General features: G+C 38.5%; 1 protein-coding gene across 1 annotated transcript in view; it reads right to left on the bottom strand.

Annotated features, from left to right (window-relative positions):
* Positions 1 to 5,833: 5,833 nt before the first annotated feature.
* Positions 5,834 to 26,505, bottom strand: part of LOC140119109 (amine oxidase [flavin-containing]-like) — a 73,776-nt gene continuing 53,104 nt past the window's right edge. Inside the window, exons 6-15 of the mRNA XM_072137770.1 lie at positions 25,698 to 25,839; positions 25,268 to 25,417; positions 22,718 to 22,877; positions 20,762 to 20,858; positions 19,567 to 19,620; positions 17,060 to 17,117; positions 12,485 to 12,582; positions 10,343 to 10,454; positions 9,473 to 9,535; positions 5,834 to 8,224 (exon numbers count right to left, since the gene is read on the bottom strand). Coding sequence (XP_071993871.1) covers positions 8,069 to 8,224; positions 9,473 to 9,535; positions 10,343 to 10,454; positions 12,485 to 12,582; positions 17,060 to 17,117; positions 19,567 to 19,620; positions 20,762 to 20,858; positions 22,718 to 22,877; positions 25,268 to 25,417; positions 25,698 to 25,839 — 1,090 coding nt within the window. The 3' untranslated portion in view covers positions 5,834 to 8,068. The remainder of the gene's footprint in view (positions 8,225 to 9,472; positions 9,536 to 10,342; positions 10,455 to 12,484; positions 12,583 to 17,059; positions 17,118 to 19,566; positions 19,621 to 20,761; positions 20,859 to 22,717; positions 22,878 to 25,267; positions 25,418 to 25,697; positions 25,840 to 26,505) is intronic.

The following is a 26,505-nucleotide window of genomic DNA, read 5'->3' as shown; positions in this document are numbered from 1 at the left end:
ACATTTATGTGATTTGCTAAATTAATCACAGGATTGTACTGAGCATAAAAGACACACGTGTTAAACTATATTTTTATTTTGAGATTATATTTGTTCAGTTCTCAAAACCAGAAATAGCTATTCCAACAATATAGTTTCACAATTTAGCTCATCACACTGCCACAGAGGCACTTGAAGAAAACACAATCCATTTAAGGCACAATCTACTGCATTACAAGGAAAATAATATAATCTGCATATCTGGATGCTTTAGAAGGCATATCACATATACTACAGCTATCTGTTCAACATTTGACTATCCTTGGGGTAATGGGGGGCCACTTCCAGAATCATCATGAGTATTCAGAGTGAAAGTGCCCAGAGTTGGACTTTGTGTTGAGGCTGTCACATTCATGAACAAGAAGAAGCAGTAGGACTGGGGTTGATGTGTCTCTTCTCAACTCTTATAATTCTGAATACAATGTTTGTTTTCTTCATTATGCCAAATGTACATAACAAGATTATTGTGGACCCTTTACTGACAGGCAGTGGTCTGGGTGATGGGGGTGGGATCTTCATGACAGATACCTTTTTTAAAGGGAACCTGTAACCAGAAGACCCATTTTTAGCACTCCCCATAGCAAGTCCCCATAGAGCATAGTTCATACACTGCCAAAGAGTTTTTGTATACAAAATAGGTTTTACAGAAAAAAAGATATGTTATATTGTACCTTTAATTACCATGTGCTGTGTGACTAGGCACCAGGCACCTGGGAGTGGCCATAGAGGAGCAGTTTCCCCCCACCCTAGGGAAACTGCTCCTCCTTGTGTCCTTCTCTAATAAATGAATAACTTCCATCTCTCAGGAGTGTTTGTAGAGGAGCAGGGGGCGTTGCTAAGCCAAATTATCAGTGTTTTCATATGTTTGAAAAGGACACATGGAGGAGTGGTTTCCCTAGGGTGGGGGGACTGCTCCTATATAGCCATTTCCAAGTGCCTTGTGCCTAATCACAGAGCACATGGTATTGAAAGGTACTATATAACATATCTTTTTTTCTGTAAAACCTATTTTTTATACAAAAACTCTGCAGTGTATTTACTATGCTCTGTGGGCGCTGATGGAGTGCTAAAAATGGGTCTCCTGGTGACAGGTTCCCTTTAAAGAAAATATGTCATCATATAGTCATACTGTGCCGCCTTGTACAGCCCATAGCAGTGTTACTCCTGATCCCAGTCAGCACAGATTGGTGGCTGATGTCTAAAAAGGGATGTTGGTAAATATTAAAATTACTCTTCTAAAACCTTGAAGTCCACAAAAATGTATGAAATTAATATTTTCTAAAATATTATTTCACTACAAATAATCAATGACCGTGCTGTTTCTCCCATGACCCCCAACAACTCTGTATGTTCCTCCTAAAAAAAAATCCTGTCAGTGTGACTTGAAGTCTTCAGAACATACTGTAGCTACTGGTATCCATTACCAGAGTATGGTAAATAAAATGTAATTATATTACATTAACCCCTTAACGCTCTGCGCCGTAGCTCTACGGCGCAGAGGTATAAGGGATGTATGAAGAGGGCTCACGGGCTGAGTCCTCTTCATACAGAGGTGGGGGTTTTTGCATTTTGCACAAAACCCCCACCGCTAATAACCGCGGTCGGTGCTTGCACCGATCGCGGCTATTAACCCTCTAAACGCCGCCCGCAAAGTCGCGGGCGGCGTTTAAAAGACGGCGGCGCGCGGGCGCCGCCATCTTTTTTTCGATCGCCACGCCCCCGAACGTCATCGGGGGGCGGCGATCGGTTACCATGGTAGCCTCGGGTCTTCTCTTGACACGAGGCTACCTGGTTTATGCAGGTTCGTTACAATGAGCCAGTGGCTCATTGTAATGTAAGACCTGCAAAAACGCCATATATTGCAATACTGTAGTATTGCAGTATATGGTAGGAGCGATCTGATCATCTAGGGTTAATGTACCCTAGATGGTCTAAAAAATAGTGAAAAAAAAAAGAAAAAAAAAAGTTTAAAAAATAAAAAAAATTAATAAAATATTAAAAGTTCAAATCACCCCCCTTTCCCTAGAACGGATATAAAACATAACAAACAGTAAAAATCACAAACATATTAGGTATCGCCGCGTCCCAAAATGCCCGATCTATCAAAATATAAAAACGGTTACGGCCGGCGGTGACCTCCGAGGCGGGAAATGGCGCCCAAATGTCCGAAATGCGACTTTTACACCTTTTTACATAACATAAAAAATGAAATAAAAAATGATCAAAATGTCGCACAGACCTCAAAATGGTAGCAATGAAAACGTCGCCTCATTTCGCAAAAAATGACCCCTCACACATTTCCGTGCGCCAAAGTATGAAAAAGTTATTAGCGTCAGAAGATGGCAAAAATTTTTTTTTCTTTTTTGTACACATTCGTTTAATTTTTGAAAATGTATTAAAACACAATAAAACCTATATAAATTTGGTATCACCGCGATCCCACCGAACCAAAGAATAAAGTAGGCGTGTTATTTCGAGCGAAGAGTGAAAGTCGTAAAAACTGAGCCCACAAGAACGTGACGCACGTGCGGTTTTTTTTCAATTTTTCCACATTTGGAATTTTTTTTCAGCTTCGCAGTACACGGCATGTTAAAATAAATAACATTACGGGAAAGTAAAATTTGTTACGCACAAAATAAGCCCTCACACAGGTCTGTACACGTAAAAATGAAAAAGTTATGGATTTTTGAAGTTGGAGAGTGAGAAATGAGCCGGAAAACCCTCCGTCCTTAAGGGGTTAAACACAATCTTCATAAAACACTCTATATCCAATATGGCATTTAAATATTTGAATATTCTATCACAAAGTTTTCTCATTTAAATATTTCTAACTTATAACATTGATACAATAAATTACTTACACACAAACATGAATAGATTTACCAGAGCATCACATAAGTTCTAACTATCTTTTAAAGCACATTAGTCAGGAATTTGTTGAGGTAATTAAAAAGAAATGAATACAAATGTTGACATTTGTAATGGCCAACACAACAAATGCTTTGTGTAATATTGGAATTATATGGTCATTCTATACATTTATGGACAAAACAAGCCCAATATATGTTCGAGGATAATTGGATTTCCACTATTTTAATTATCTTTGTTTTGCGGAAACGTTCAGGCCCAATTCTATGAAAAACTCTAAAAGTTCAATTGGGTTCCAAATGTTCTACCATAAAAGTATGTTATAACAGTCGTCATTATCAGTAGTCAATAACACAGTGACTGGCCCATATTAACTTGGCACACACCATAATTATTCATAAGATAGTGTATTCAGAATTTAGCCTTTTTCATGCAAAACCCTTAACTGTACAAAATGTACAATTATTCAAAAATAATAATTTTGAGTCAAATAACATCTGTTGTAGACATTCCTCCTTTTCATGCTTCAGGTCTACTTTAGATCTAGCTCGACAAAGGTCAGGAGGGGTGAATAAAACATTGCTTGCCTCACAATGATCTGTCTTGCATAACTGTACATTTTGTACAGTTGAAAGTTTTATATACTTAGTTTCTGAAAACATTTATGGAATAAATATTCTGCTTTAATGTGAATTGTTTATTGGATGAAAGAGGCTATGGGTGATGGTAGGAGTTGCACTGGAATGGAGGTAAGGACAGCTGTTCTTTCTTATTTTTGCATTACCTGAGGCCAATAGTAAAATAAAATTCCATCCAAGGCAATGTTATCAGTAGAATATAACATAAATGACTTACTGGTTCAGTAGTGGCCTGAGTGTCTTAGTCTTCAGACACTCTAAGCCCGCATCTTACACCATATTTCATCATCCCCTATATGTCTGGAGCAGGACACTCCATTTATCAATGGGTGGTTAAGTCTGATTTGTTTGGATCCCCTGATAAGCCCACATTCATGTTTTTACGCGACCCACAATTGTTAATTGTATGCTGGTGTGTTTCCCCTTTGTCAGGATCCACTCTTTTTTTTAGCTTTCTATGCCTTTTCAATTACGGAAAAAGGTTTTAAAAAATATGCAAATGAGCCTGGGGGCTCCACGCTCCATAGAAGTTAATGGAGCCTGTAGCCCTTTAGGCTCATTTGCATCATTTTAAAATAATATTTTCTAAAAAATCAAGGGCATAAGAAGTTAAAAAGAACATATCCTGATAAAGGGAGCACACACCAGTAGATAAATGTACTTGGTTTATAATCCATTTTCCTTGGTAGATTTCCTTTAATAGGTGATCATCAGGGCCAGATACACAGGCCAAACTTGCAGTTGGACACACAGCGATTTAGGCTGCGGGTCCAAAGTGAGTTGTTGCAGGGATTAGTAGGAACTTCTGGGGATTTAGGGTACAGTAGGGACAGGAATTATTGTCCCATAGTTCTCTCTCTAGAAATTGTTCCAGCATAGCAGATTACCTGATTATCTCTTCACTCTCCACATTCTATCGTTCTTACTTTACACTTTCTCTCTGAATATTGATAATTGTAAAAAGCGAAGACACCTTCATCCAAGTTTGGACAAGTTAGGACGTGGCACATAGCTGCAATGGGTAAGGCCCATTTGTGGCAGTGTTTGTTTGCTTTATGATAACATCATCCATGGAATCCTTGGAATAAAAAATATTTTTCCCCATAGTACTTATTGTCAATATAGGGATTGTATAGACAAGATGGGGGAGATTTATCATAGCAGCCATGCTCCCCCTTGTCACACTGGATACATTAAGAAGCTTAGGCCTCTTGATGCATCTGGCTGGTGGCGCGGCTGGTAAGCAAAACTTTGAAAGTTTGCTGGTTTTACAAAAGAATGCAGGCATGGGGCTGGAAAGTGCCCGCCCCTTATACCAGCCACCTCTGCCCCTACACCAACCCACATGGCATGGAGGTGGCGTACATACAATTTTAATCTGCGCAAGAATTTGCGATTATTCTCCTCCTGCTTCTGTGCCAAAAAATTACAGTAGCGGTAATAAATTTCACCTGATGTTTTCATCTGATATTGTCTGTTGTTGTTTGGTTTGTCTCAATACAGATTTTGATTGTTTACTTCATGATACGTTTTCATTTTACATTTTTTATCCTGTGGAAGTAAAAGCTAAGTTGATTCACTATTTATCATGGTGATTGTTCTAAGTTAGGGATACACAAGCCAACCACATTTATACATTCTATAAAAATACAAATGAGAATGATTTTTAAGGTTTACCTCACATATCAACAACTACAGAAATCAGTAGTATAGTGTTTGTACATGAGAAATAAAACAATATCTGGTCATATGCAACTCATTTTCTTGCAGTTTTCCCCTCTACAGTCTGTATGTAGTTTAAAAGTCTCACAGAGCTGGAGGGTGGAGACCTAGCTGCTTTAAATGACATCTACCAGCAGTATCAAGCATTGTAAACCTACACACTAGTGTGTACCCCCCATGGCAGGATCCACTCTTCTTGAAGGTTCCTATGCCCTTGTTTAAAAAAAAAAAAGGCTTTAACAATTATGCAAATGAGTCTGAGGGGCTCCATGCTCCATTAACAGCTATTGAGCTTGGAGCCCTCAGGCTCATTTGCATAATTTTAAAAGTCTTTTTGGGAAAAACCAAGGCATAAGAAGATAAAAGAATAGGGGACCCTGCCACAGGGGGTACACACCAGTATGTCAGTGTGCTTGGTTTACAATGATTGATCCTGGTGGTCCTGTAACTCGGTGTTCCTCCTGCTTCCTGCATAGTGCCACTATGAAGAGCAGACAGGAAAGAAGAAAACAAGAAAATAAATGGTAAAAGAAGTGGAGAAAGAAGCACCCTGTTCTGACAGCATATAATCCAAAGGTTTTTTTATTCACTTTTACTTTTGATTTGTGCAAATTTTGATGAAAAGTAAATGACCATTTAAGCTTTTTTGAGAATGTGAAGATTTAATGAACTACTCAGGCTTTATAATATACAATGTCTAAGCAACTATACTCACATATATATCTCAAATTATTTTTTAATAACCTCTTCAACTAAAGAAAGGTTTTAATGAAATTGGATTTCTGCATCAATTAAATATTACCGTATTTTGAAATATTATAAATGAATCTGATGTGGCCCGATTTAGCCTTAATCCCAATTTAGCCTTAAACCCTCATAGCTCTGTTGGACTGGTTTTAAGATGATCATAGAACTTTATTAAGTGTAATGGATTTTCATGCTATGAGCTTATTGGAAACAGTGCTTGTTCCCTATCCCAAACTTATTTATTCTTAGCATGAAGCTTTGTGTGAGCAGTTTGATTGCAGTTATGGCACAAATTTTTCTGATCATACTGCAGTGCAGGCATGCAGATATTTCTATTACCAGATGGTAATTTTGAGCTCTATTTTTGTCAGTAGTAGTCTATGACTAACTCTCCCAGCAGCCTCAAAGTAGAAGTGCTCATAGGCATGCTCCTACAGGACTTTATTTTCTAAGTTCTTTGTGTTACTCAAAGGCTATGTTGGACTGGCAAATGTTGAGCCTACCAGATTTGGTGATCTTGTGGGCCAACTTTCAACTATAACATTTCTTTAAAAATATCATCAACAAGCTCTCATAATCTATTATATAGTAATCATCCTGTATGAAATAAATCATAATATCAAATTATCACTTCCAAATGAAGATTTTCGGGGCCCATCATAGACTCTTAGAACCTGGAGCCCACCAGAAGATTTTCTGGTGGGACAGTCCTAGACTGACCAAAGCTTTTTATTCTCAAACCAAGTAGATCACGGTACCCTAAAGTATATGATCAAATACTGTCCTGGAACATAAGGGCAGTGACCCACATGTATGTTCGTATTTGGAGATTTTGTGAGACTAGTGATATGTGCCTTACAGTTTGCATAAGATTTACAAAGATGCAATTTACAAATTCCAACTTTTGAAATCCAGACAAAAGAAACAAAATAGGTGGCACTCACCATCCAAAAGATTCTTCATTAATCACATATGTGGTGCAGAGGGGATACAACCAGACACTGTGATTAATAAAGAAGACATCTAGATGGTAAATGCTGCTTATCTTGTTTTTTCGCCTGGATGCCACCGTGACCGAAGTTGTCAATTATTGTGTTTACCTTTTTTTCTCAGTGAAAATTATCAAAATAACAATAGGAGTAGTGCCAACCACGGGCAATGCATAGCCCTTGTTTCACTGATTGTTTTATTTCAACTTTTTGCAGGATTAGTTTAAACATTCCTTTCACTTCAAACTAATTTTTTTTCCAGAAGAATTTATTACTGCACATGATCAATTTTCTATTGTGTTCATAATGCATAATTCACACAACAACATATCTGGTAACTGAGTTAAATACTGAGTGACCCTTAATATACTTGGGCCAATGCTTTCTGGGCTATAACAGTAAATATACTAGTAAATGACACAGATGTATAATAGATAAATTAAACATGTAGAAAATATTGTTCTTTATACATACAGTACAGTATTTCGGAGACATGTAAAGAGGTACCTTTTGAGAAATAAAATATTTTGAGGTAAATATGTACTTTTAGGCTAAAGTTTTATGGTAGCGTGGATTCACCTGTAAATTTCAGTAGAATTATGGGATAACTGAAACCATGTTTTCTATATGAAATTTCCTGATTGTATTATTTTTTATAAAGAAACAATGACGTTTTAGCAAACTTGCAAACTGGGGTCAATTCTGTATAGTTCACTATAAAGACACTTTGTAATGTTAATAAAGAAAGGTTTGTTGTTGAAACCTTACAAAATATATACATACAATTTGCTTTACCAGTTTTGACAAGTTTTGATACAAAATTGTAATAAAACACCAAAGAAAAAAAACTAAGATAAAAAAATGAAAGAATCTGGACATGGGGTACAAGATATATAACACTGACATAACATTACAATCACAGAAAATTAGAATTAAATTAATGAGGATTGTTAAAACACAAATTAAACCATTCAGTTGTAAAACAAGATATTGAGAACTTGAGTTATTTCCCATCCTACAATTTTTAACTAGAATAAAATATTTGGAATAAAGCAGAGTCTACTTTTATTTGGGAATTAGAAGTCCTTTCTTGTAAACTGTTAGACCTAAAACCACAGTAGAGGTTACAAATGCTGAAAATCCAACAAGTGTCAGTAAACCACCCACAGATGGCAAGTTTCTTTCCCAAAATGTAGTAGTAATTGGAAAGGCTGGAATATCCTACAATAACATAAGCAAACAAGAAACAAGTTTAATATAGATAACTTTAAGTAATATAAAATATACATTAAAGTAGCTCTGTTTACATATAGGGAATTGCTTACATGGAAACATTTGAGCTTACCAAAATACCCAAATTGTGGATGTGGACAAATAAACCCTGAGGGCCATAATTAGCTGTGGCACATATTTTTTCTAAAGCCACTGAAGCCTGTCGTCTTGAAATTGGCTGCAGGAATCACATGTTGAGGTGACAACATACTAGACCAGGTACAACTGGCAGGGGATCAGACAAGATTTAGCAGGTCATTAGTAATGGGGGCCCAGTGCAAGCACAGGTTAAATGGTCTGACCGACTACAAAACAAATATCTATAATGCTGTAAGCATGGTTCATTAGACTTGTGGTCAGACCTGGATTTGGGGGCATAATAAAGTGGTCTCGGGGCATGGGAAATTATCCCTGTGTATGTGAAATTACTTAAATATTTACTAATAAAAACCAACCACTTGTTAACAGACAAGCAGTGCATTTGTTGCAGATTTTCACCTAAAATCCTCACTACCCTTTAACCTGTACCCTTTAAAAATGACTTTTTCCAATCACATCTACACATCACATGAGATTTTACTTGTAATTATTTCCACAATATATCCAGGCAGAAGCAGTTTTATCTAAAGCTGTTAAATGTGTTATAAAATATTGACATCAAATTACAGACTTCTGAAGAAGTTCGCTAGTGAATATAATAGGGGAGATTATCATTGTAAGCCAGTCTTAATCATTGGTACACCCTGCACACAACATCCCAGAATTACTAGGTTCCCCTCGGCACTTGTTCATCGGAAATAAAGTCTACAGGTCCGACCACCTATACTCTGCAACAGTTTTCTCCTAGTGCAAAAATCTTGTGTGCAATTGTATTACTGTATGTACATAAATATTAAGTTCAAGATTTTACTTCACTAAATGAACAACTAAGAGTTGTATAAAAAATTACATTAAATAAGAACAGTGTTTTTCCTGTTCAGTGGGTGATAAGGGTTCATTGTTCATTGTGATATGGTAGTTACAATGAACATTACTGTTATTTCGCTTGTTCATTTTTTAAATTTTCATATTATTACTCTGTGTTCACACAATTAAGGGTAAAAAAGCTAAAATTGCCTGCAATCACTAAGGAAAACAGAAGTGCAAGTGCTGCTAAAAAAAGTGATGAACAATTCAGAATTACAATTGAGCTCTTACCAATGATTGTGGTTCTGGCATCCATATATCATTTTCAGAAATTTTTCCCAATTCAAATAAGACCTAAAACATAATTTATATGATAGGTTACACGGCAAAGTCTTAGATAATAATAAAAATCATAACGCGGCTTGTCAGGATCATGGATTTAGGTTCAGGAAGGAGGCCTGTCAAGTCATGCTGGACCGTCCACTCAGAGCTCTTTTTCCCCCTTCAGAATGTGAGTGAATTTTAGTTGCCACCACTCGTCATATATCAGGCTGACAGGACACTTTGCATAGACTATGGACCCAAATGCAAAAAATAACAGCTTAATAAAACAATAGGGATGAAAACTGAACTTAATACATTACGTGATGTAATGCCTGGGGGAAGTTTAGTGCCTGGGGAATCTATCCACCAGGGATCCCCAAAGAATGCCAATTTTCTATCTGGAAACTTGAACCTGTGACTGGCTGCTGACAATGTCCAGTGTGTCTCCCGAGTGTGTCTCCTTATATGGACAGTGACATCACTGAAGAACCTCCCTGACTATTAGATCAGGGGGAGGGTGCATATTTCCATCCTGTGCTTTGCACAGTATACAACGTGTACTTGGAAGACGGAGCCAAAACTGTGCCTCTGTCTGCCACTATATGTCTGTGGGTACACACAGGGTATACCCCAGGAGCCCTCTTGAAGTATACACTGAGGTATAAAAAAAAATAAGGTGTAAAGTTAGCCTTAGAGAAGTAAAGACTTATAATTAAATATATATTGATAACAGAACTCTTTTAGTATTGGAAAGTAATTGGTTTCTCAGTGAACATCTCAGTCTGTACTATTATCTATACAAGCATTCATTATCCCTGAAGGAATAAGAAAACTTACCTCTCTGGCAGCTCTTTCTCCTGCCTGGATTGCGCCTTCAAGGTATCCACTCCACTCAGTGGCTGTCTCAGTGCCAGCAAAGAAGATTCGGCCAAACGGTTGCCGAAGAACCCTTAAAATATCATGCAGAAAAAAAGGAATATTTCTGAAATACTTGTTACATGGACAGTATCCTTAATAATATCCTAAATGGTACCAAATGTGTACTAAGAAACTTGACATTCTTCCATTTATTCATTATTCTTCCATTTTTATTAAAGAAAATACCTCAAAAAGATATCCAACTTATTCCAACTAAAGATAAGAAAAAATGGTGTCCTACAGAATTGTCCTAACGCAATTATTATAGTATATGTTTAGATTCTGTAGAGAGCCTGTAGAACCTTGTGCCGTACTCAAATATGCATAGAGAGCATGGTTTGGTCTTCAAACAATGCTGTGTTTTAGTATGACATGCACATGACCGCCACCGCTCTTAGAATCGCTTCACTCTTCAAGTCCATGGGCACTTACATAGGCCAACTTCACCAAATAAATGAAGCAGGAATTCAGCCTGACAAGGTAACATCTGTGCCAGCTCGAAAGGACTGAGCTGAGGGCCAAGATCCCACTATAACATCAAAGAGGGCACTATGTTGATTTGACACGGATTTCTTAATATCAACTTTAGCAACAAAAAAGAATTGAAATTTGGGGAATACAGAACCCCAAAAACTGACACCTTGGACTGTGAGAAAAAAATCACTCCAGCAACCTTGTTGATTTGACACAGATTTCTTGATATCAACTTTAGCAACAAAAAAGAATTGAAATTGGGGGTATACAGAACCCCCAAAATGGACACCATGCACTTTGAGCAAAAATCACTCCAGCAGCTACTGAGTACAAGCAGCTAGACGCTAGAGACATCACATGCAGTGTGAAATGCCGGGATTGCAAATGGCCGTCTGTTTTTATAGGGCTGTGACATCACATGAGCCTACCGGTCGCTGATTGGCTTACATGTCTGCACATGTGATCGAGGGTGTTCCTTTCTTCTTCGCAGAGTTCTCTGCCCCATGTAACATGTTGTGTTCATGGCCATTTTGCTAACAAAGGGGAAAAAAATTTGTTCCCACGAATCACTGTAAATCGGATTCGTACAGAACTGAGGTTTTCCTGAAATTCTAAACAAATTCCACGTCGTTAGAATCGATCCGCCCATCTCTAATGATAACGTTTTAGCAGGAGAGAATGGTCGACAATATCTGAGGTAGAGGACAGATAAAGAAGGAGAATAAAAGAGTAGTATAATTTGGCCTTGTCTGAACCAGATTGTACTTTGTCAAAGATCATGTTGCACCAATGCCTTATTCATAGGTAGATATGATAGAGCACAGTGCTTTAAATTGTTTTTTTCTGACAATAGTTTAAACCCTTCACGCTCTGTGCTGTACATGTACGGAGCAGAGGCTCTGAAGCTCTGAGGCTCATACTGAGGTGGGGATTGCTGCATATTGCTGCAAACACCCAGCTCTAATACCCACCATCCTTCTGAAGCTGCCAGCATCATTGTTCCGATCATCGCTCCCCATGACCTCTTCGGGAAGCAGCGATCGGGTGCCATGACAGCCTTTGGTCTCTGTCAGATCCAAGGCTGCAAGGCATCTGCAGTTTTGTTACAATGAGCCAATGGCTCATTGTAATGAATACTGTGTAAAACTGCCATATACCAATACCAGTAGTATCGCAGTATATGTAAAAATGATCAAACTAGGGTTAACGGGAACCTGTCACCAGGAGACCTATTTTTAACACATCCCCCTGTCCCCATAGAGCATTGCAAATATACTACTAAACATTTTTTGTATGAAAAATTTGTTTTACAGAACAAAAGATAACATATCTATTAATTCAGATATGTGCTGTGTGTAGTAGTTCCCCCCACCCTCGAGAAACTGCTCCTATGTGTATGATTTTCAAAAGACTAATGCCGCCCCTCTCTGTAATTTTTACACCCCTTGGCTCGCCCCCCCTGTAGTCATCACCTATTCATGTCCCACCCATTGTCCGGAACTCTCGCTGGCCGCGTCAAGCATATCGCGCCTCACATATATGAAAATTGAACGAAAAAACGCTTTTCCTTAAGGGGTTAAAACATACCTTCCATACTGAGTCAGGATTCCTGGTGGAAAATAAGCTGTATAGCAGCCTCCAGAATACTGTTCTTCACACCAGTTCTTTTCTTCATAATGCACAGGCTGTTGGTATATTTGCAGTTATCAATTTAATGATACACCATAGTCTATAGAAATATTAAATAAATGTAAAGGTAAAAAAAACCTCAGCTTTAAGTGTCATATATGGGGCAAATAATAATGGCATGTCATATATTCCATCTGTTTATAAAATTATTTTTATGTCAAGAATATGATTGGAATTAACCACTAAAGTCCAACCAGCAGGGATCAATAGCCACCCATGTGGCTACCTAGAAACATGAAGCAGAACAGACTAAGGACATTTCTCTAGTGCAGCTTTACCACTCTAATAATAAGGGCTTATAGTGGGCAAAACGTGCAGAGGTGACTTTTTTGTGCAAGCTATTTCTACTGATTGTCAACATGTAAGAATGTTATAAATATAGTTGGGATATATTGTCCCCCAGCTCTAATCACCTTAATCACCTTCTAGGTACCAATGGTGATTCTAAATCTTAACTTTTACTTTCATATATTCAGAAGTATCATAAAAAATAGAAAGTGAGATGTTAATGTGTACACAAACCTATGAATAGACAACAGATGACTACCACTGACTCTTAAGAGTTCCATGGCACATTTAATAATAATTCTTTATTTATATAGCGCTCACAGATTATGCAGCACTGCACAAAGCATGCCAAATTGGTCCCTGTCCCCATTGGGTTAACAATCTAAACAACCTAACAGTGTGTTTTGGAGTGTGGGAGGAAACCAAAGTACCTGGAGGAAACCCCCGCAATCACAGAGAGAACATACAAACTCTTTGCAGATGTTGACCTGGGTTGGATTCAAACCCAGGACCCCAGCACTGCAAGGGAGAAGTGCTACTCACTCAGCCACCGTGTCACCCGTTTAATGTGGAAACCCCTGCAGGAGGCAAACACAAAATTAACCAGCAGCAGGTAAGGCACTTTCTTTTACAAGCGCCCGATTTAACAAGCACATTTTTGTGCAAATGTGATTTGGATACCTAATTATCATAGCCAAGTATTTTGTATTGTTTTTTTTCTTTGGTAGGTTGGTGTGATGCTCCAAATTCCCCTGAGGAGCCTGTTCTCGAGACACATCATGTTGACACATGATTCAATGATTAATCTTGTAAGCTCTGACCCCATTCACCCTATTTCCATCCACTGTACAGCTAAAACATAGCAGGGAATCTATATTAATGTTCTATGTTAAAGGAGTATAATTACTTACTAACTGAATTTATAGCAACTATTGATGATTAGTTAAGTCATCAATTAGTGATTAGTAAAGATAGCTTACCTTAAAATGTCCTGTAAGAAATATACTAATTCATCAATGTATTACTATTTTGAAATGTCTAAGCTAGCATTTGTTTTGACAATGATAGCCTGAAATAATGAATTTTATGGACTTTAGAGTGGTCTTTGTTGGTGAATATTAAGATATCTGGTGAGGGTGTATTCCTTAGTAAGATGGCTAACAAGCGTAAGGGCCATAAAGGAAATACAAGAGGAGGTACCCCCGAGAGAACTATATATCTGATGGGGTAGAGCAAGCAAAAGAATAGAAGAATTGATAAGTACCATATATACTCGAGTATAAGCCTAGTTTTTCAGCACAAAATTTGTTCTCAAAAACCCTAACTAGGCTTATACTCGAGACAAGAAAAAATATAATCAAAACTCACCTTTCCGACGTCACCTGTAGGTCCTATGCTTGATTAGACGCTCTGGTGCTGCCTCGGGTCCTTTGGATCCTCTTCAGGTTTTTCCGCTCCTCTTTGGAAGAATCCGAAGAGGACCGAAGGACTCGAGGCAGCACCGGAGCATCGGAGACAGACTGGGCAGGCTATATACTACAGAGGCTGGGCAGGCTGTATACTACAGGGGGCTAGAAGGCTATACACTACAGGGGTCTTGCTGGCTATATACCAGGAGGCTGTGACCAATGCATTTCCCACCCTCAGCTTATACTCGAGTCAATAGTTTTTCCCAGTTTTTGTGTTGAAATTAGGGGTCTCGGCTTATACTTGGGTTGGCTTATACTCGAGTTTATACGGTATATAAATAAGTTATGTGTGGAGAACAATTCAACTCAACATTTGGAGGGTGGAAATGATACAGTAGGATTTTTTTCCAATTAGTTCAGTGAATTGTAAGAACCCCCAAAAATTTCTGAAACCTTTTACATAGAGAGGCTTACAGGTCCCAGGGACGCCAAGACCACAAAATTTCCCCCCACAATGTTAATCAGGTTCTTATCCGGTAGGAACAAAGTAATATTACTTAAACCAGGGTGTGAAATAGAACAATAATTAAGGTTACGTTTTTCCTGACTATCCAACAGAGGCACTAAAGAAAAGAACACATTTTTAGGGTATTATAAAAACCTGTTTTAAAAAATGGGAATGAATATTCTGTTATTTATCCTGCTAAAGGGAGAATTATTTATGATGGGGTAACCCATTTTTTGATAGTCCAGAAAAGGTCTCAGGGGGGATAAGATTAAATAGTTTTCATATATAGATTATTGTTTTGGGTAGAAATCTACACTGGCGCTGTTGTCCTATATTTCTACGGGCTACGGAACGGTATGGTGCCGCAAGTGTGCTGCACCGTACCGCTACCGTACGGCGCTGTGAGCCCATAGAAGTGTATGGGGGACGTATATATGCCATATATACATCGGTCGTATATATATACGCCCTACATAGGTTTGTGTAAATGTACTCGTGTGAATGTACAATATACCACTACATGTTAGAATTGCTTTAATGCTGGGTGTTACACCTGATAAGGGTAAATAAGGATTTAATGATTAAAGGACTGAAGGAATTTTTAGAGATAAATAGAGGTACTGTGTCACACTTTGTTCTATGAGAATCATGTAAAGGCTTCATAGAGGGTATTTTATCTAAAAGGATTATTGTAGATAACCCTTGTGTGTAGATCACATGGCCATCCATCAGCGATCATTTTATGGTCAGGAATATTGGCTGATGAGGAATAAGAATTTTTCCTTTTTATTTTAATTTACGTATCAATATAGTGGTGCAGAAGTTAATTGAATCACCTAATATCCTGTTCCACACACTTACTTACATACACATGAAACTTACTTACATACACAAAAAACATGAGGTAAAGTGGCCAACCCCTTTAAGACTCCTTAGTCGAAGAATATAGGATTGAGGGATTACTCATTTTTGATTGAGTATGGTTTTGGAACAAAATGGGTATTAGTATAATGTGACAGGTATTAACAAGAGAAGGTGTAACAAGTTGGGTGAGTTTGAATGAAGGGCTTGGTTTACAGAATAAGGATATGTTTAGATTTTACCAGCTGATGCATGCAATAGATGTGGAAAATGTTGTGGGAAATTGTCCTGTTAATACATTTTTGAAAACATGTAATGGTATAAAACAGGGGATAATGACCTTCATTTAGGGTAGACTCTTAAATAAAAAATTCTAAGACCCATATATAGTTAGTTGGAGGAGGAATTAGGAACATTTGGAATGGAGAGGTGGCAGGATATTGCCAGAAGTATCCCATTTCTTTCATTTGTTCCACCATTTCGAATTACACAATATTTTATCAATAATAAGTTATACTACACTCCATATAGATTGTCTAAAATGTATAAAAAAAAGAGCCTCCAAATAAAGTAAATATAGTGAGGAAAATGCTGATTATTGTCACCTATTTTGGAGTGTGATCATATCCAGAATTTTTAAAAAGAGATCTCTAAAGTCATGAGAATGCGTGTGAACTCATGGATACTATAATGTATATATTGGGGAGCCCTGGTAGAGAAATTATAAATAAGCATGTTAGAAAAATGTTGGTGTATAAAAACATTAATTATTGTTGGCAGAATAAACAAACTATATATAAACTTTACTCTTCTCTATAACCTTATAAGTCTTAAGGAAGAGTATACAAAAGTAAAACAGGAGGATGCGTGTCAGAATTGCATTAAATGCATTTTATACCACGGTATTCTACTGACCAGTGAGCTTCCCACCATGTGGATATTCTTTCTCTCTCCTGGTGACACTGACATAATAAGACCGTTACTGTGTGTTATAGTAACTATTCACAGGTTTGAGTGCCTCATTTCAGGCTCATTTCACACTACCCCCCCCCCCCCATGAAAATAGTAAAGAATGGAGGTTTAACAGAGGTTTAACATATCATTTAAAACCCCAATTGACGTCAATGTAAATTTTATGTAATCCGTTATGTTCCGTTTTGGCAGGGATCTGTTATCCATGCATTTTTTGGACTGAATTGGATAACGGATCCATGCCAAACTGATCATAAAATTTACATTGATGTCAATGGAGGGAAGGAACGGTAGTGTGAATTTAGCCTCATATTTTTTTTACCATACTTTTAAATATATGAAAGCAAAAGTCAAACTTTAGAATCACCATATTTTTGATTATTTTAGATGGCAGTCCTTAGTGCAATATCTTCACCTTTTCAAATTTTATCTTACATGTAGTGCTTCCTCTGAGTCCAATACTCTTGCATACAGCTCACAGATCTTCCTTTTGCTAAGCATAAAACAAAGATCATTTTTATGTAAATCATTGTCCGGTATGTTTAGTAACACCAACATGCACATACATTTTTCTTTTGGAATAATATCAGAATCAAGAGCTGCAAAGTGAACTTAATCAAGCAGGACGCAAAGCAACACTGGCAGACAATCTGAATAAATATAAATGGAAGCAACACTCAACATGCAAAAGTGAAAACGTATGTGTCCAAGGCCTTTTGTTTAAGAACAGGGAGATATTCAATGTAGTACACAATAAATTTGGTTATTTCTAAGAAACTTAGTGAGCTGATAAGGAGACACTTTACAGATAATTGGTAAGAGCTTGTTGCACAAGATGCTAACCCCTATGACAGAGAGAAAGCCATGTAATTCAAAGGCGATAGCCATGAGATTACATAGCCACCTCTAAGGCCTTCTCTACTAGTTGCATTAAAATCCTTTGTTAGTCTGGCTTCACATTTTGTTTTTAACCCTCCATCTTAAGCCTCTTTTACACTTGCTATGTGGGGACATATTTGCGGCCAGATACACATCTCCATAGAAGGTTAAAGACTCCTGGTGGCAGTAAGGTGACCACACGTGTGGCACTGTGACGTGCAGGGGAAAACATAGAGCATGCTCTATCTTTCCCCATGTTTACGGCAGGGCGCCATGCATCGCTATGTCTCCTCTCCAACCTGCTGCTACGTGCTCACCCGGCTACAGTGGGGGAGCACATGTTAGATGTGAAAGGAGCCTTAAGGATATCCCTGGCAGATTACCAACATGTTCTTACAATGCAGTACTAGTACGTGTCCCATTGTATGCTAATATAGTGGGAAACATTCTTCTGTTCCACCCCTCCCCATGAAAGCAGAGGGGTAGCAAACATCATCATCAGCCATTAATTGGCTGCTACTGATGTTAAGGATGTCTCCTAAGTGAAACAACTGTCCTTATATGGACTGTTACATAACTGGGGATGCAACAGGAAGCAGAACACAAAAACTATGCCACTGCCTGCCAGTATAGTCTATGGACATGTATATGCTTAACGTATTAAAAAAAAAAGATGTGAATGTAGCCTTATAGCCTAATATTAGATAGACACAGTGCTTTTTTTTAGCATGTTTTGATGTCATATGTGAGAAACAAAAATGTGGCCCTATGTACATAAAATTAAGGATAAAGTAAAGGTCAGGCACACCTCAGCATGCTAAGTGTACATTTATTGAAACAAAGTAGCAAATTCCACAAATGCAGACACAGCTTTGCAATAGATGAAGGCCACAGCCGGGAAAACGTCATGGATTTGTGGAATTTACTGCTTGGTTTTAATAACTGTACACTTAGCATCATGAAGAGTGCTTTAGCTTTACTTTATCCCAATTTTTGTGTTAAGTACCCTAACTCAACCACAACCACTTGTGTATATAAAATTACAAAGATCTTCTGCTTTTAGGGGACTCCTTGTTACTAAGGATTCCACTACCAGAAACTTCGGGAACTCTGTGTCATCTATTGCTATTGAAATATATCAAATGGGTCCTACCACAAGTGCAAGTTTGTATTAAATATTCCTCTTATTTAACATTTTCAAGCTTTGACAGCATAAGCAGAACCTCTGATTGGACCCTTGAGAGGAATGACACACCAATTTTTCTGCTAAACTGCTCATATGGGAAAGGAGCAGAAACCATATTTTACATAGAAACATGGTAAAATAAGATCTACCTGTTCTATAGTACTGGATGTTCCTGGTTAACACACAGTCTAAATAATGTATGATAGACAAAGGTACAACACTATTCACTGTTAACCTTCCCTATCAACATTAAAGAGAACCTGCCACCAGGGACCTCATTTTCGCTAAAAACAGGTTGCAGAAGCCCATTACAGCTGAATTGCAAATATTTCTGTAAATTCTGTCTTTTTTGAGCACTTGCAGTACAATATAATTGTTTTAACCTACTTGGCTTCCTGCCAAAATCCTCTGGTGAGTCCCAGCTCTCTACCCCCGCCTTTCTGCTCCTGTACAGCTCCTCCCATCTGCTCCTTCACTTACAAAGGGAAAGAGCCCACAGCCTCATGAGCTGACATCAGAGGTTTTTGTCAGGAAGCCAGGTAGGTTCAAACACAATTATATTGTAATGCAAATGATCAGAAAAGGCAGAAATACATCTCTGTAATGCAGGTGTAAAGGGCTTCTGCAATCTGTCTTTAGTGAAAATCAGGTCCTTGGTGACAGGTTCCCTTTAATAGAATTTTTTGGGAATATTAAGGAATAATGACATAGGACAACCTCTTTATAAGCAAATCTATCTGGAAGTACAAAGGTAAAAATATCAAAGATAAGTAGTGAGTGCAAAAACACTATATTTTTGAGTGAATAGAATTGTTTATTTAGGGCAGTATAGGTCAAAATGATAACACATTGATAACACAGTAAAACCTTTTCTTACCGTTCATCTTTTGTAAGATTTGCCAATTTCCTTGATTTACGAGCAAGTATGAATCTGTAATCAAATCAAAAGTTGTTACATCTGATATTTTTGTTACTAAGTAACTAGGAATTTATATTTTGCCAAGTATATATGTATATTATACACATATTTTATATATATGTAGTTAATAATGGCAGACAGATTTATTAAACGTGTTACAAAGTAAGACAGAGGGGGAGATTAATTATTCCTTCTCTGGAAATAAATCTCCTCTCTCTAACAGTTTTTTGGCTTTTTTTGTCCCCCACAGCCCTTTGGGGGCATGTGGTCAGGAAGTAGTTGGGCAATGAGGTGGGTGGCAGGCGGGGAGCACATTGAGCCTCTTACCTCAGGCAGCAGCACCTACAGGAAGATGTGTTAGCATGAGGGGTGCAGTCAGCTGCTACAGAGCAGGACTTGACACATTAAAACAGGATTTACTACCGGCAGAGAGTAGTCTTAGTCCAAACTGCCAGAGTTGATACGGGCACCGGAAGAAATAAAATATATAAAGTTGGTATCTCCACGATCATACTGACCCAAATAATAAAGGGGATGTGCCAATTGGAATGCACAGTGAAAGCAATAAAATAAAATTTAAAATTGGTGCAATTGTGTTTATATACATTTCACCACATTTTAAATTATTTTCCAGCACCGAATTATATGGCGCTACTAAAGTACAAACAAGCCCTTAAGTTATAGCTTTTTGAAGGTGGAACATAAGAATTAAATGGACTATAACATTTATATTGTACGATCACTGTGACCGTTAATTCTGTGGTGTTACTTCTCTTGTGTGTTGTGACATCACTCTATTATGCAGAGATGTTAAGAGTCTTTTTTAATGTAATCTCTGTAATATTGTGACATCCCTGTATTTATTATACTTGTTCTGTCAGGAAATATCTCTGCATTTATATAATTGTATAAAGGTCCTTTCTATTAAAGGGGTTTTCCCTGAAACTAAAGTTTGTGATGGACCCCTCGTTTTCGCGATCTACAGCAGTCTCAGCAATGATACCCCCACTGATCAGCAAGTTAGGCCCTATTCCGTATATAGGGCCTAACTTTAGTTTGTGGGAAAATCCCTTTAGGGTTCGGTGAGTGATACAGTTGTATTATATAGTCAAAGACATTAATGTATAAGTATTAAAGAGTATAGACATTATACCCCATTATAGCAGGTACCGAGCCGTCAGGTTTTGTATCATCAAGGGTTAGCCCAATCGGTGCTTCTTCATCTTCAATAATCATGCTTCCACAATAATCTATTACATAAAAGGGTAACATATTAACTACATTTTATTGTACTATGTCTTTAAATGTCTATTAATGCTTAGAAATGTATTAAACTTTGTTCAAAGAGGCAATACTATACTGCATGTGATGGGAAAAAGGCAGAGGCAAATGTTTGCAAAAGGTTATCCGGAGAGAAGTATCAGGAGCTCCTTTTTAACCAATGAGCACTTTCATCATTAATGGAGGTACCCACGTGACTAAAACCTTGTAATACATTCATCTGGCTATTACACACTAGAGTTTTTTTTTCTGGGAATACATTTTTCTTATTTTTTTATGGCTGCTTGTCTCTGTTTGTATACAGAGGTCGGCAGTGAGTTGGTGTCTACAACAGCACGCCTGCTACTACAGGAGTTTCAGACAGTACCAGGCAAACGCCTGTCAATGTGATGTCACTGCTGGCCTCTGTAGTCACGGGTGGTGCCCTGGCTGAACGGAGGCACGGAGAGAGGTGTCTGAATAAGGTCTTTATTATTTTTAAAGCCCCCACTAGGCATAAACAGGCAGTGTGAAACAATTACAAGTCCAGCAAATGGCCAAGCCCTTTTCAGGAAATGATTACAATTTTAACTTTTAGGAATTTAAGTGTTTTTTAACTGTTTATATTGCCTGAAAAGGACTTGGCTGTTTGTTGGACTTTTATTTGTTTCACATTAAATCACCTGATCCCGACTCAACGTGTCTGTGCAAAAGCAATCAAAGGCATATGGATTGGATGAGCTGAACAATGTTTTTTTTCTCTTTTTTGATATACAGGCAGTACCTAACTTAAGAACATCCGTCTTGCAGACAAGTATCAAAAGGACCTCTCTGCCCACGGTGGCCTTGGGATGCTGAAAATTTTTCTTAATTTAGTGCAAGGCTGCAATGATCAACTATAAAGTGTCTGCAATAAAGCTTTGTTGTTAACCCTAGTCCCCATGTGAACCCAAATTTTTTTCACATCTAACTGTCACAGGGACCAAAAATAATTTCCCCCGGAGTCTATATATACCCTGATTTTATACAAATTCAACTTAAGAGCAAACCCATAGAACCTATCTTGTATTTAACCCATGGTCTGCATGTATATAAAAAACTGTATTCCAAGTGTATAATAACCAGATGCCAAAAATTTGCTGGAATACTAAAGCAAACTGTCAAAACTATATTTTCTTCAGGTTTAAAGGGAACCTGTCACCACATTTGCACATATACAGCCAGTGAAAGGTTGCTATGGAGCTCTATTGACAAACTGGCACCTTTCTTTTTTTGGCTAAAAATTGTTTCGCCTAGATCCACATAAATCACCTTTTATCTTATAATACTTGGCATCAAAGAGGGCGTGTCCTGCTCATCCGGCCCCCCATCTAGTACTTCCTAGGCCTTATGCCTCCTTACTGGTCACAGTTTATTTCATGTGACCAGAGTGACATCATCCCAGGTCCTTTAGCCTCTTAACAATAGCAAACTATACCCCATGCATGTATCTGACCACATGAAGTCACAGAAGCCTCTATGGACTTCGACTCCTATCCATCCTCTATGGAGGCTGCTGTGATTTCATGTAATCAGACATGGTGTACAGTTTGCTATTATTAGAAGGCTAAAAATGGATACAATATTTCCCAGCTGCACATAGAGCTTTATATGTCAGTTTAAGTCATGCTGGCACCTCCATTAATAATGAAAGTGCTCATTTGTTAAAAAGCGGCGCCACCGCTGTGGGGTGAGTGTGGGTTTTTAATAGCATAAGGTTTTTAATATTTTTGATGCCCCCTCATGCATATAAAATCGTATTCCTAGATAACTCTTTTAAGATCAGACCCAGATATTGAAGATGTCATACCTTTCTTCCTCCAGAAGGCTTCCTTGTAGTAAACCATGCACTTTATCACTGAACCCATAGGAACACGATTAATTAGCTGATTCCTTAATGGAGGCAAGCCAGGATTAAAATGGATTTTAAGACAAAGAGTGGGTGGAATGGCACTGATGACATATTTGGCCTGTATCAGAATGGAAACAAAACAAGAACATAATTTAAGTACTTTTTCATTAAACTTTTGGAGCCAATTAAAGAGGTATCCCAGGAATACAAAAACCTATAATGTTATAAATAAATTAATATAATAGAACTCACTGGGGCAGATTTATCAAGCTGTCTGAAAGTCAGAATATTTCTAGTTGCCCATGGCAACCAATCACAGCTCAGCTTTCATTTTACCAGTGCTCATGAATATTTTAAAGGGCCCCAATGTCTTTAGCCACGAAATGGAGCTTAAATATTTGATTTTATGATTCACAAAATGTTATGGAATTTCTAAAGTAGGCGGAGTAATCACCAAGATGGCCACCACTGGAAACTACAAGTCCCATGATCCTTTAGTTCTCAGTAACTCCTCCTCCCTCTTATGCTCTGCTCTCAGTGATGATCTAACATACTGCCCTGCTCTGTTACCATAGTAATGATATGTAACTGCCATCACTGCACATAACCTCATTGTGAGGAAGTCTCACCACAACATTGGCCATACTGGATGCACTGCAACCAACTGTCTACAGCTAAACATATTGATGATCACATGACCTGCCTGGGCAGGTGCAGGACATGTAACCAGCGTCCATCTTCTGTCCTGTTTCAACGGGCTAATTAAAGGGCCAGTGGCATTTTAATTCTTCATTACAGTCTATGTCAACAGCATTTTCGGTGGCTGTTTGGTTTTCCACTGTATGACAGTGATTGTGGACCCCCTCTGTCACCAGTAGAAGACATAATGGGGCACATTTACTTACAAGGTTATTCAAGTTTCCTAAAAGTGCATTGTCTGTCTATAACGCTGCGTGCAGCGATTCACTAAGATCGTGTGCCCGAAATCATGAATCTGGCGCTTCTCCGCAATGGTCCGTGTCAGGGTTCAGGGTCCATGGACCCCCTGGACCACCACGGGAAATGGTACTAGCCGAAATTTGCCCTCCTCTTCTTGGTCCCAAGAAACCTATTTCAGAGAGCATGTTGTACAGGAGAGATGATATGCCAAGGAACTGGTCCTTCTCCCTCAACATCCAAAGACATCTGGACAGATGGATGCAGCACAATTGGCAATCCGGACCCCAATGCAGGAACCCACCTGTCTTCCATTGAGGACCATAGCATGACATTGCATGACATTGGGAGACCCAGGAGGGCAAGTGGATCATGGCAGCATGTAGAAAGACAGGTTTTCTTTGTGAAGATCTCCAACATGAAGACAGATAGGCTCAGTCCGGTACTGGACCGGATCGGAGAGAAGATGTTTGCTGAAGAGGAGATAACAAGGGGTTGCTTGAGGGGAACCACTGGAATGTGATGCTGGGAGGCAAGAGTGGCATCCACAAAGTTCCCCGTGGAACCAAAGTCCAAGAAAGCTGATATTTGCACAGGAGCGCTCGTACCGACATTGAGGAGCACTGGAACCGTCAGGCATGGAAAAGTGGAATTCACACATAGGGATGTTTCTCCCAAGAGCCCTAGGTGCTGGCATCTCCTGGACGTGGGAGGATGGACAAGACAAGACCCAATGAAGTGCTCAGAACTGGCACAGTCTGATTATATGGCAGATCACGAGCGGCCAATGTGTCCTTGACCCTTGAAGACAGTTCTGGGCAGCGTCATTCCAGGAGAGCTCAGAAGCCAGAATACGGAACTTGACGGGATACTTGCCCATGGTCGAGTCTCCTTGGCACAGGTCCAGCAGCGCCGTTTCAGCTGAGGAGGCACACGCTGGTTCCTAAAACATGGAGCGAAATTCAACCAGAAAGGTAGTATGGTTAGCCGTGACTGGATCGTTTCTGTCCCATAGAGGGGTAGCCAGGCTGAGGATGAATGTCACCTTGGAACGATCGGTGACAAACTGGGATGGCGTCAGTTCTATGTGTGGGAGCACTGGGTAATAAAGCCCCTGCACAATTTGGGATCGCCATCATACTTGGCAGGCATAGAAAGTCTGAGCCTAGGCTCTGCCACTGGTAGACAAGTCAAAGTAATGGGAGCGGTTACAGGACCTACCCCAGGAGTGTCGCTGGAACCAGAAGCTGGTGCACAGAAGAAATCAGCTGTTGGTGACTTGACCAAGTAATTCTCCATAAGAAGCAATCTGCAGGGACTGCTGGGCAGCAACCCTAGAAATATCAGCCAGTATCGGAAGCGACACCTTGGTGGGGTCATGGCCGGATCTTACAGTCAGGGTCACTGAACCCCCCCATCCTCATTGGATAACGCACCTCGGGGATCTTGCAGGGAACGGGTAAGTAAACGTGCCCCATTGTATTTACAAAGTTACTCATAAGGTTGTACATAAGGTATGTATGAGGCTAACAAAAATTTCACAAAGTTCAACAAAAATGTAGACTTGCTTACTTCATATATTTCATGATTGACAGTTTCTACAATAATGTTCTCAGCAGATTGGTCAATGCGCACCACAGGCCTCTGAAGTTTCACTCGACCTTGTAAACGCTCTGCCATCTTTTCACTTATTTGTCCTGCTCCACCAACAAATTTTCTTTCCTTCAACAAAATTAAGACATTTTGAAATATTTTAAAACAGTTTCACAATTAGCATAAAACAATAACTGGTGTCATACATGTTGAACTCCCCATTGTGTCCATTTCTTATATCTCTTGCAAAAAAATTATATCTAGTAGATGCCACCGTACCTGTAAATTTCCTTGCTTATTCTGACTCATTTCCAGAGACATATCCAAATGATAATGGAAATGTCACATATTTCTAACTATCATCCAACTATAAAAGTAATACAGGAATGTTAAAAAATCTTGTATTTACCTGCCCACCATTAGAAGTTGAAAAGATTCTTGTGGTTCCTCCACATTGCTTTACATACCACAAGAACCAAAGCGCAGATACTTCATGAGGTTCTGAGGTTACATTTACATTCACGAAAAGTGTTGCAAAGTTCTTGGCCGTGCTGTAAGTACAGAGAAAATCAAGATATTGGGGGAGATATATCAATCTGTCTACACCAGAAAACTGGAATAATGTGCACTTAAAATGCCCTGCACGACATTTAGTGTGGATAGGGCCTAACTTGTTTGGTGGGAAAACCCCTTTATGGTCGGTGTCCTCCATAACCAACACAATTTTATAGTTTACTTTCACAAATGTTTGTTAGGGTTTTACTTTGTTTACACACAGGTAAATTAACATGGAAATGTAGACATATTCTAAAACAAATGATATGTGATATTAAAAATGCATAACATCTGGTATGTTCTAAAAAAACAAATAAAAGTAAAAAATACAAACCCATACATCATACATTTATAGACACACAAGAAACAAAACAAACAATGAAAAGGGGTTGGAGGAATATATCCAGAAGAACCATAACATGTAATGGGATTTATTATTAATTGTTTTTCAAATATTACATTTACAGTTATTAAATTTAGTTTTAGCATAAGTCAGTACATAAATCATTATACCATACACCATTATCCATACTAATTTGTGTTTAGCAAAGTCCCAAACATAACACAAACCTCAAAACCAGTCAAAGATTTAGAAGCAACACAACCCCATTTAGATGTTCAGGAGGTCATACAGTAGATAATTCTCTACATTTTCCTACCAC

Source organism: Engystomops pustulosus, chromosome 2 (genome assembly GCF_040894005.1).
Source record: "Engystomops pustulosus chromosome 2, aEngPut4.maternal, whole genome shotgun sequence".
Classification (NCBI taxonomy): Eukaryota; Metazoa; Chordata; class Amphibia; order Anura; family Leptodactylidae; genus Engystomops; species Engystomops pustulosus.
The sequence above is the reverse complement of the archived record's forward strand: the minus strand, read 5'-3'. Positions and strand labels throughout refer to the sequence as shown.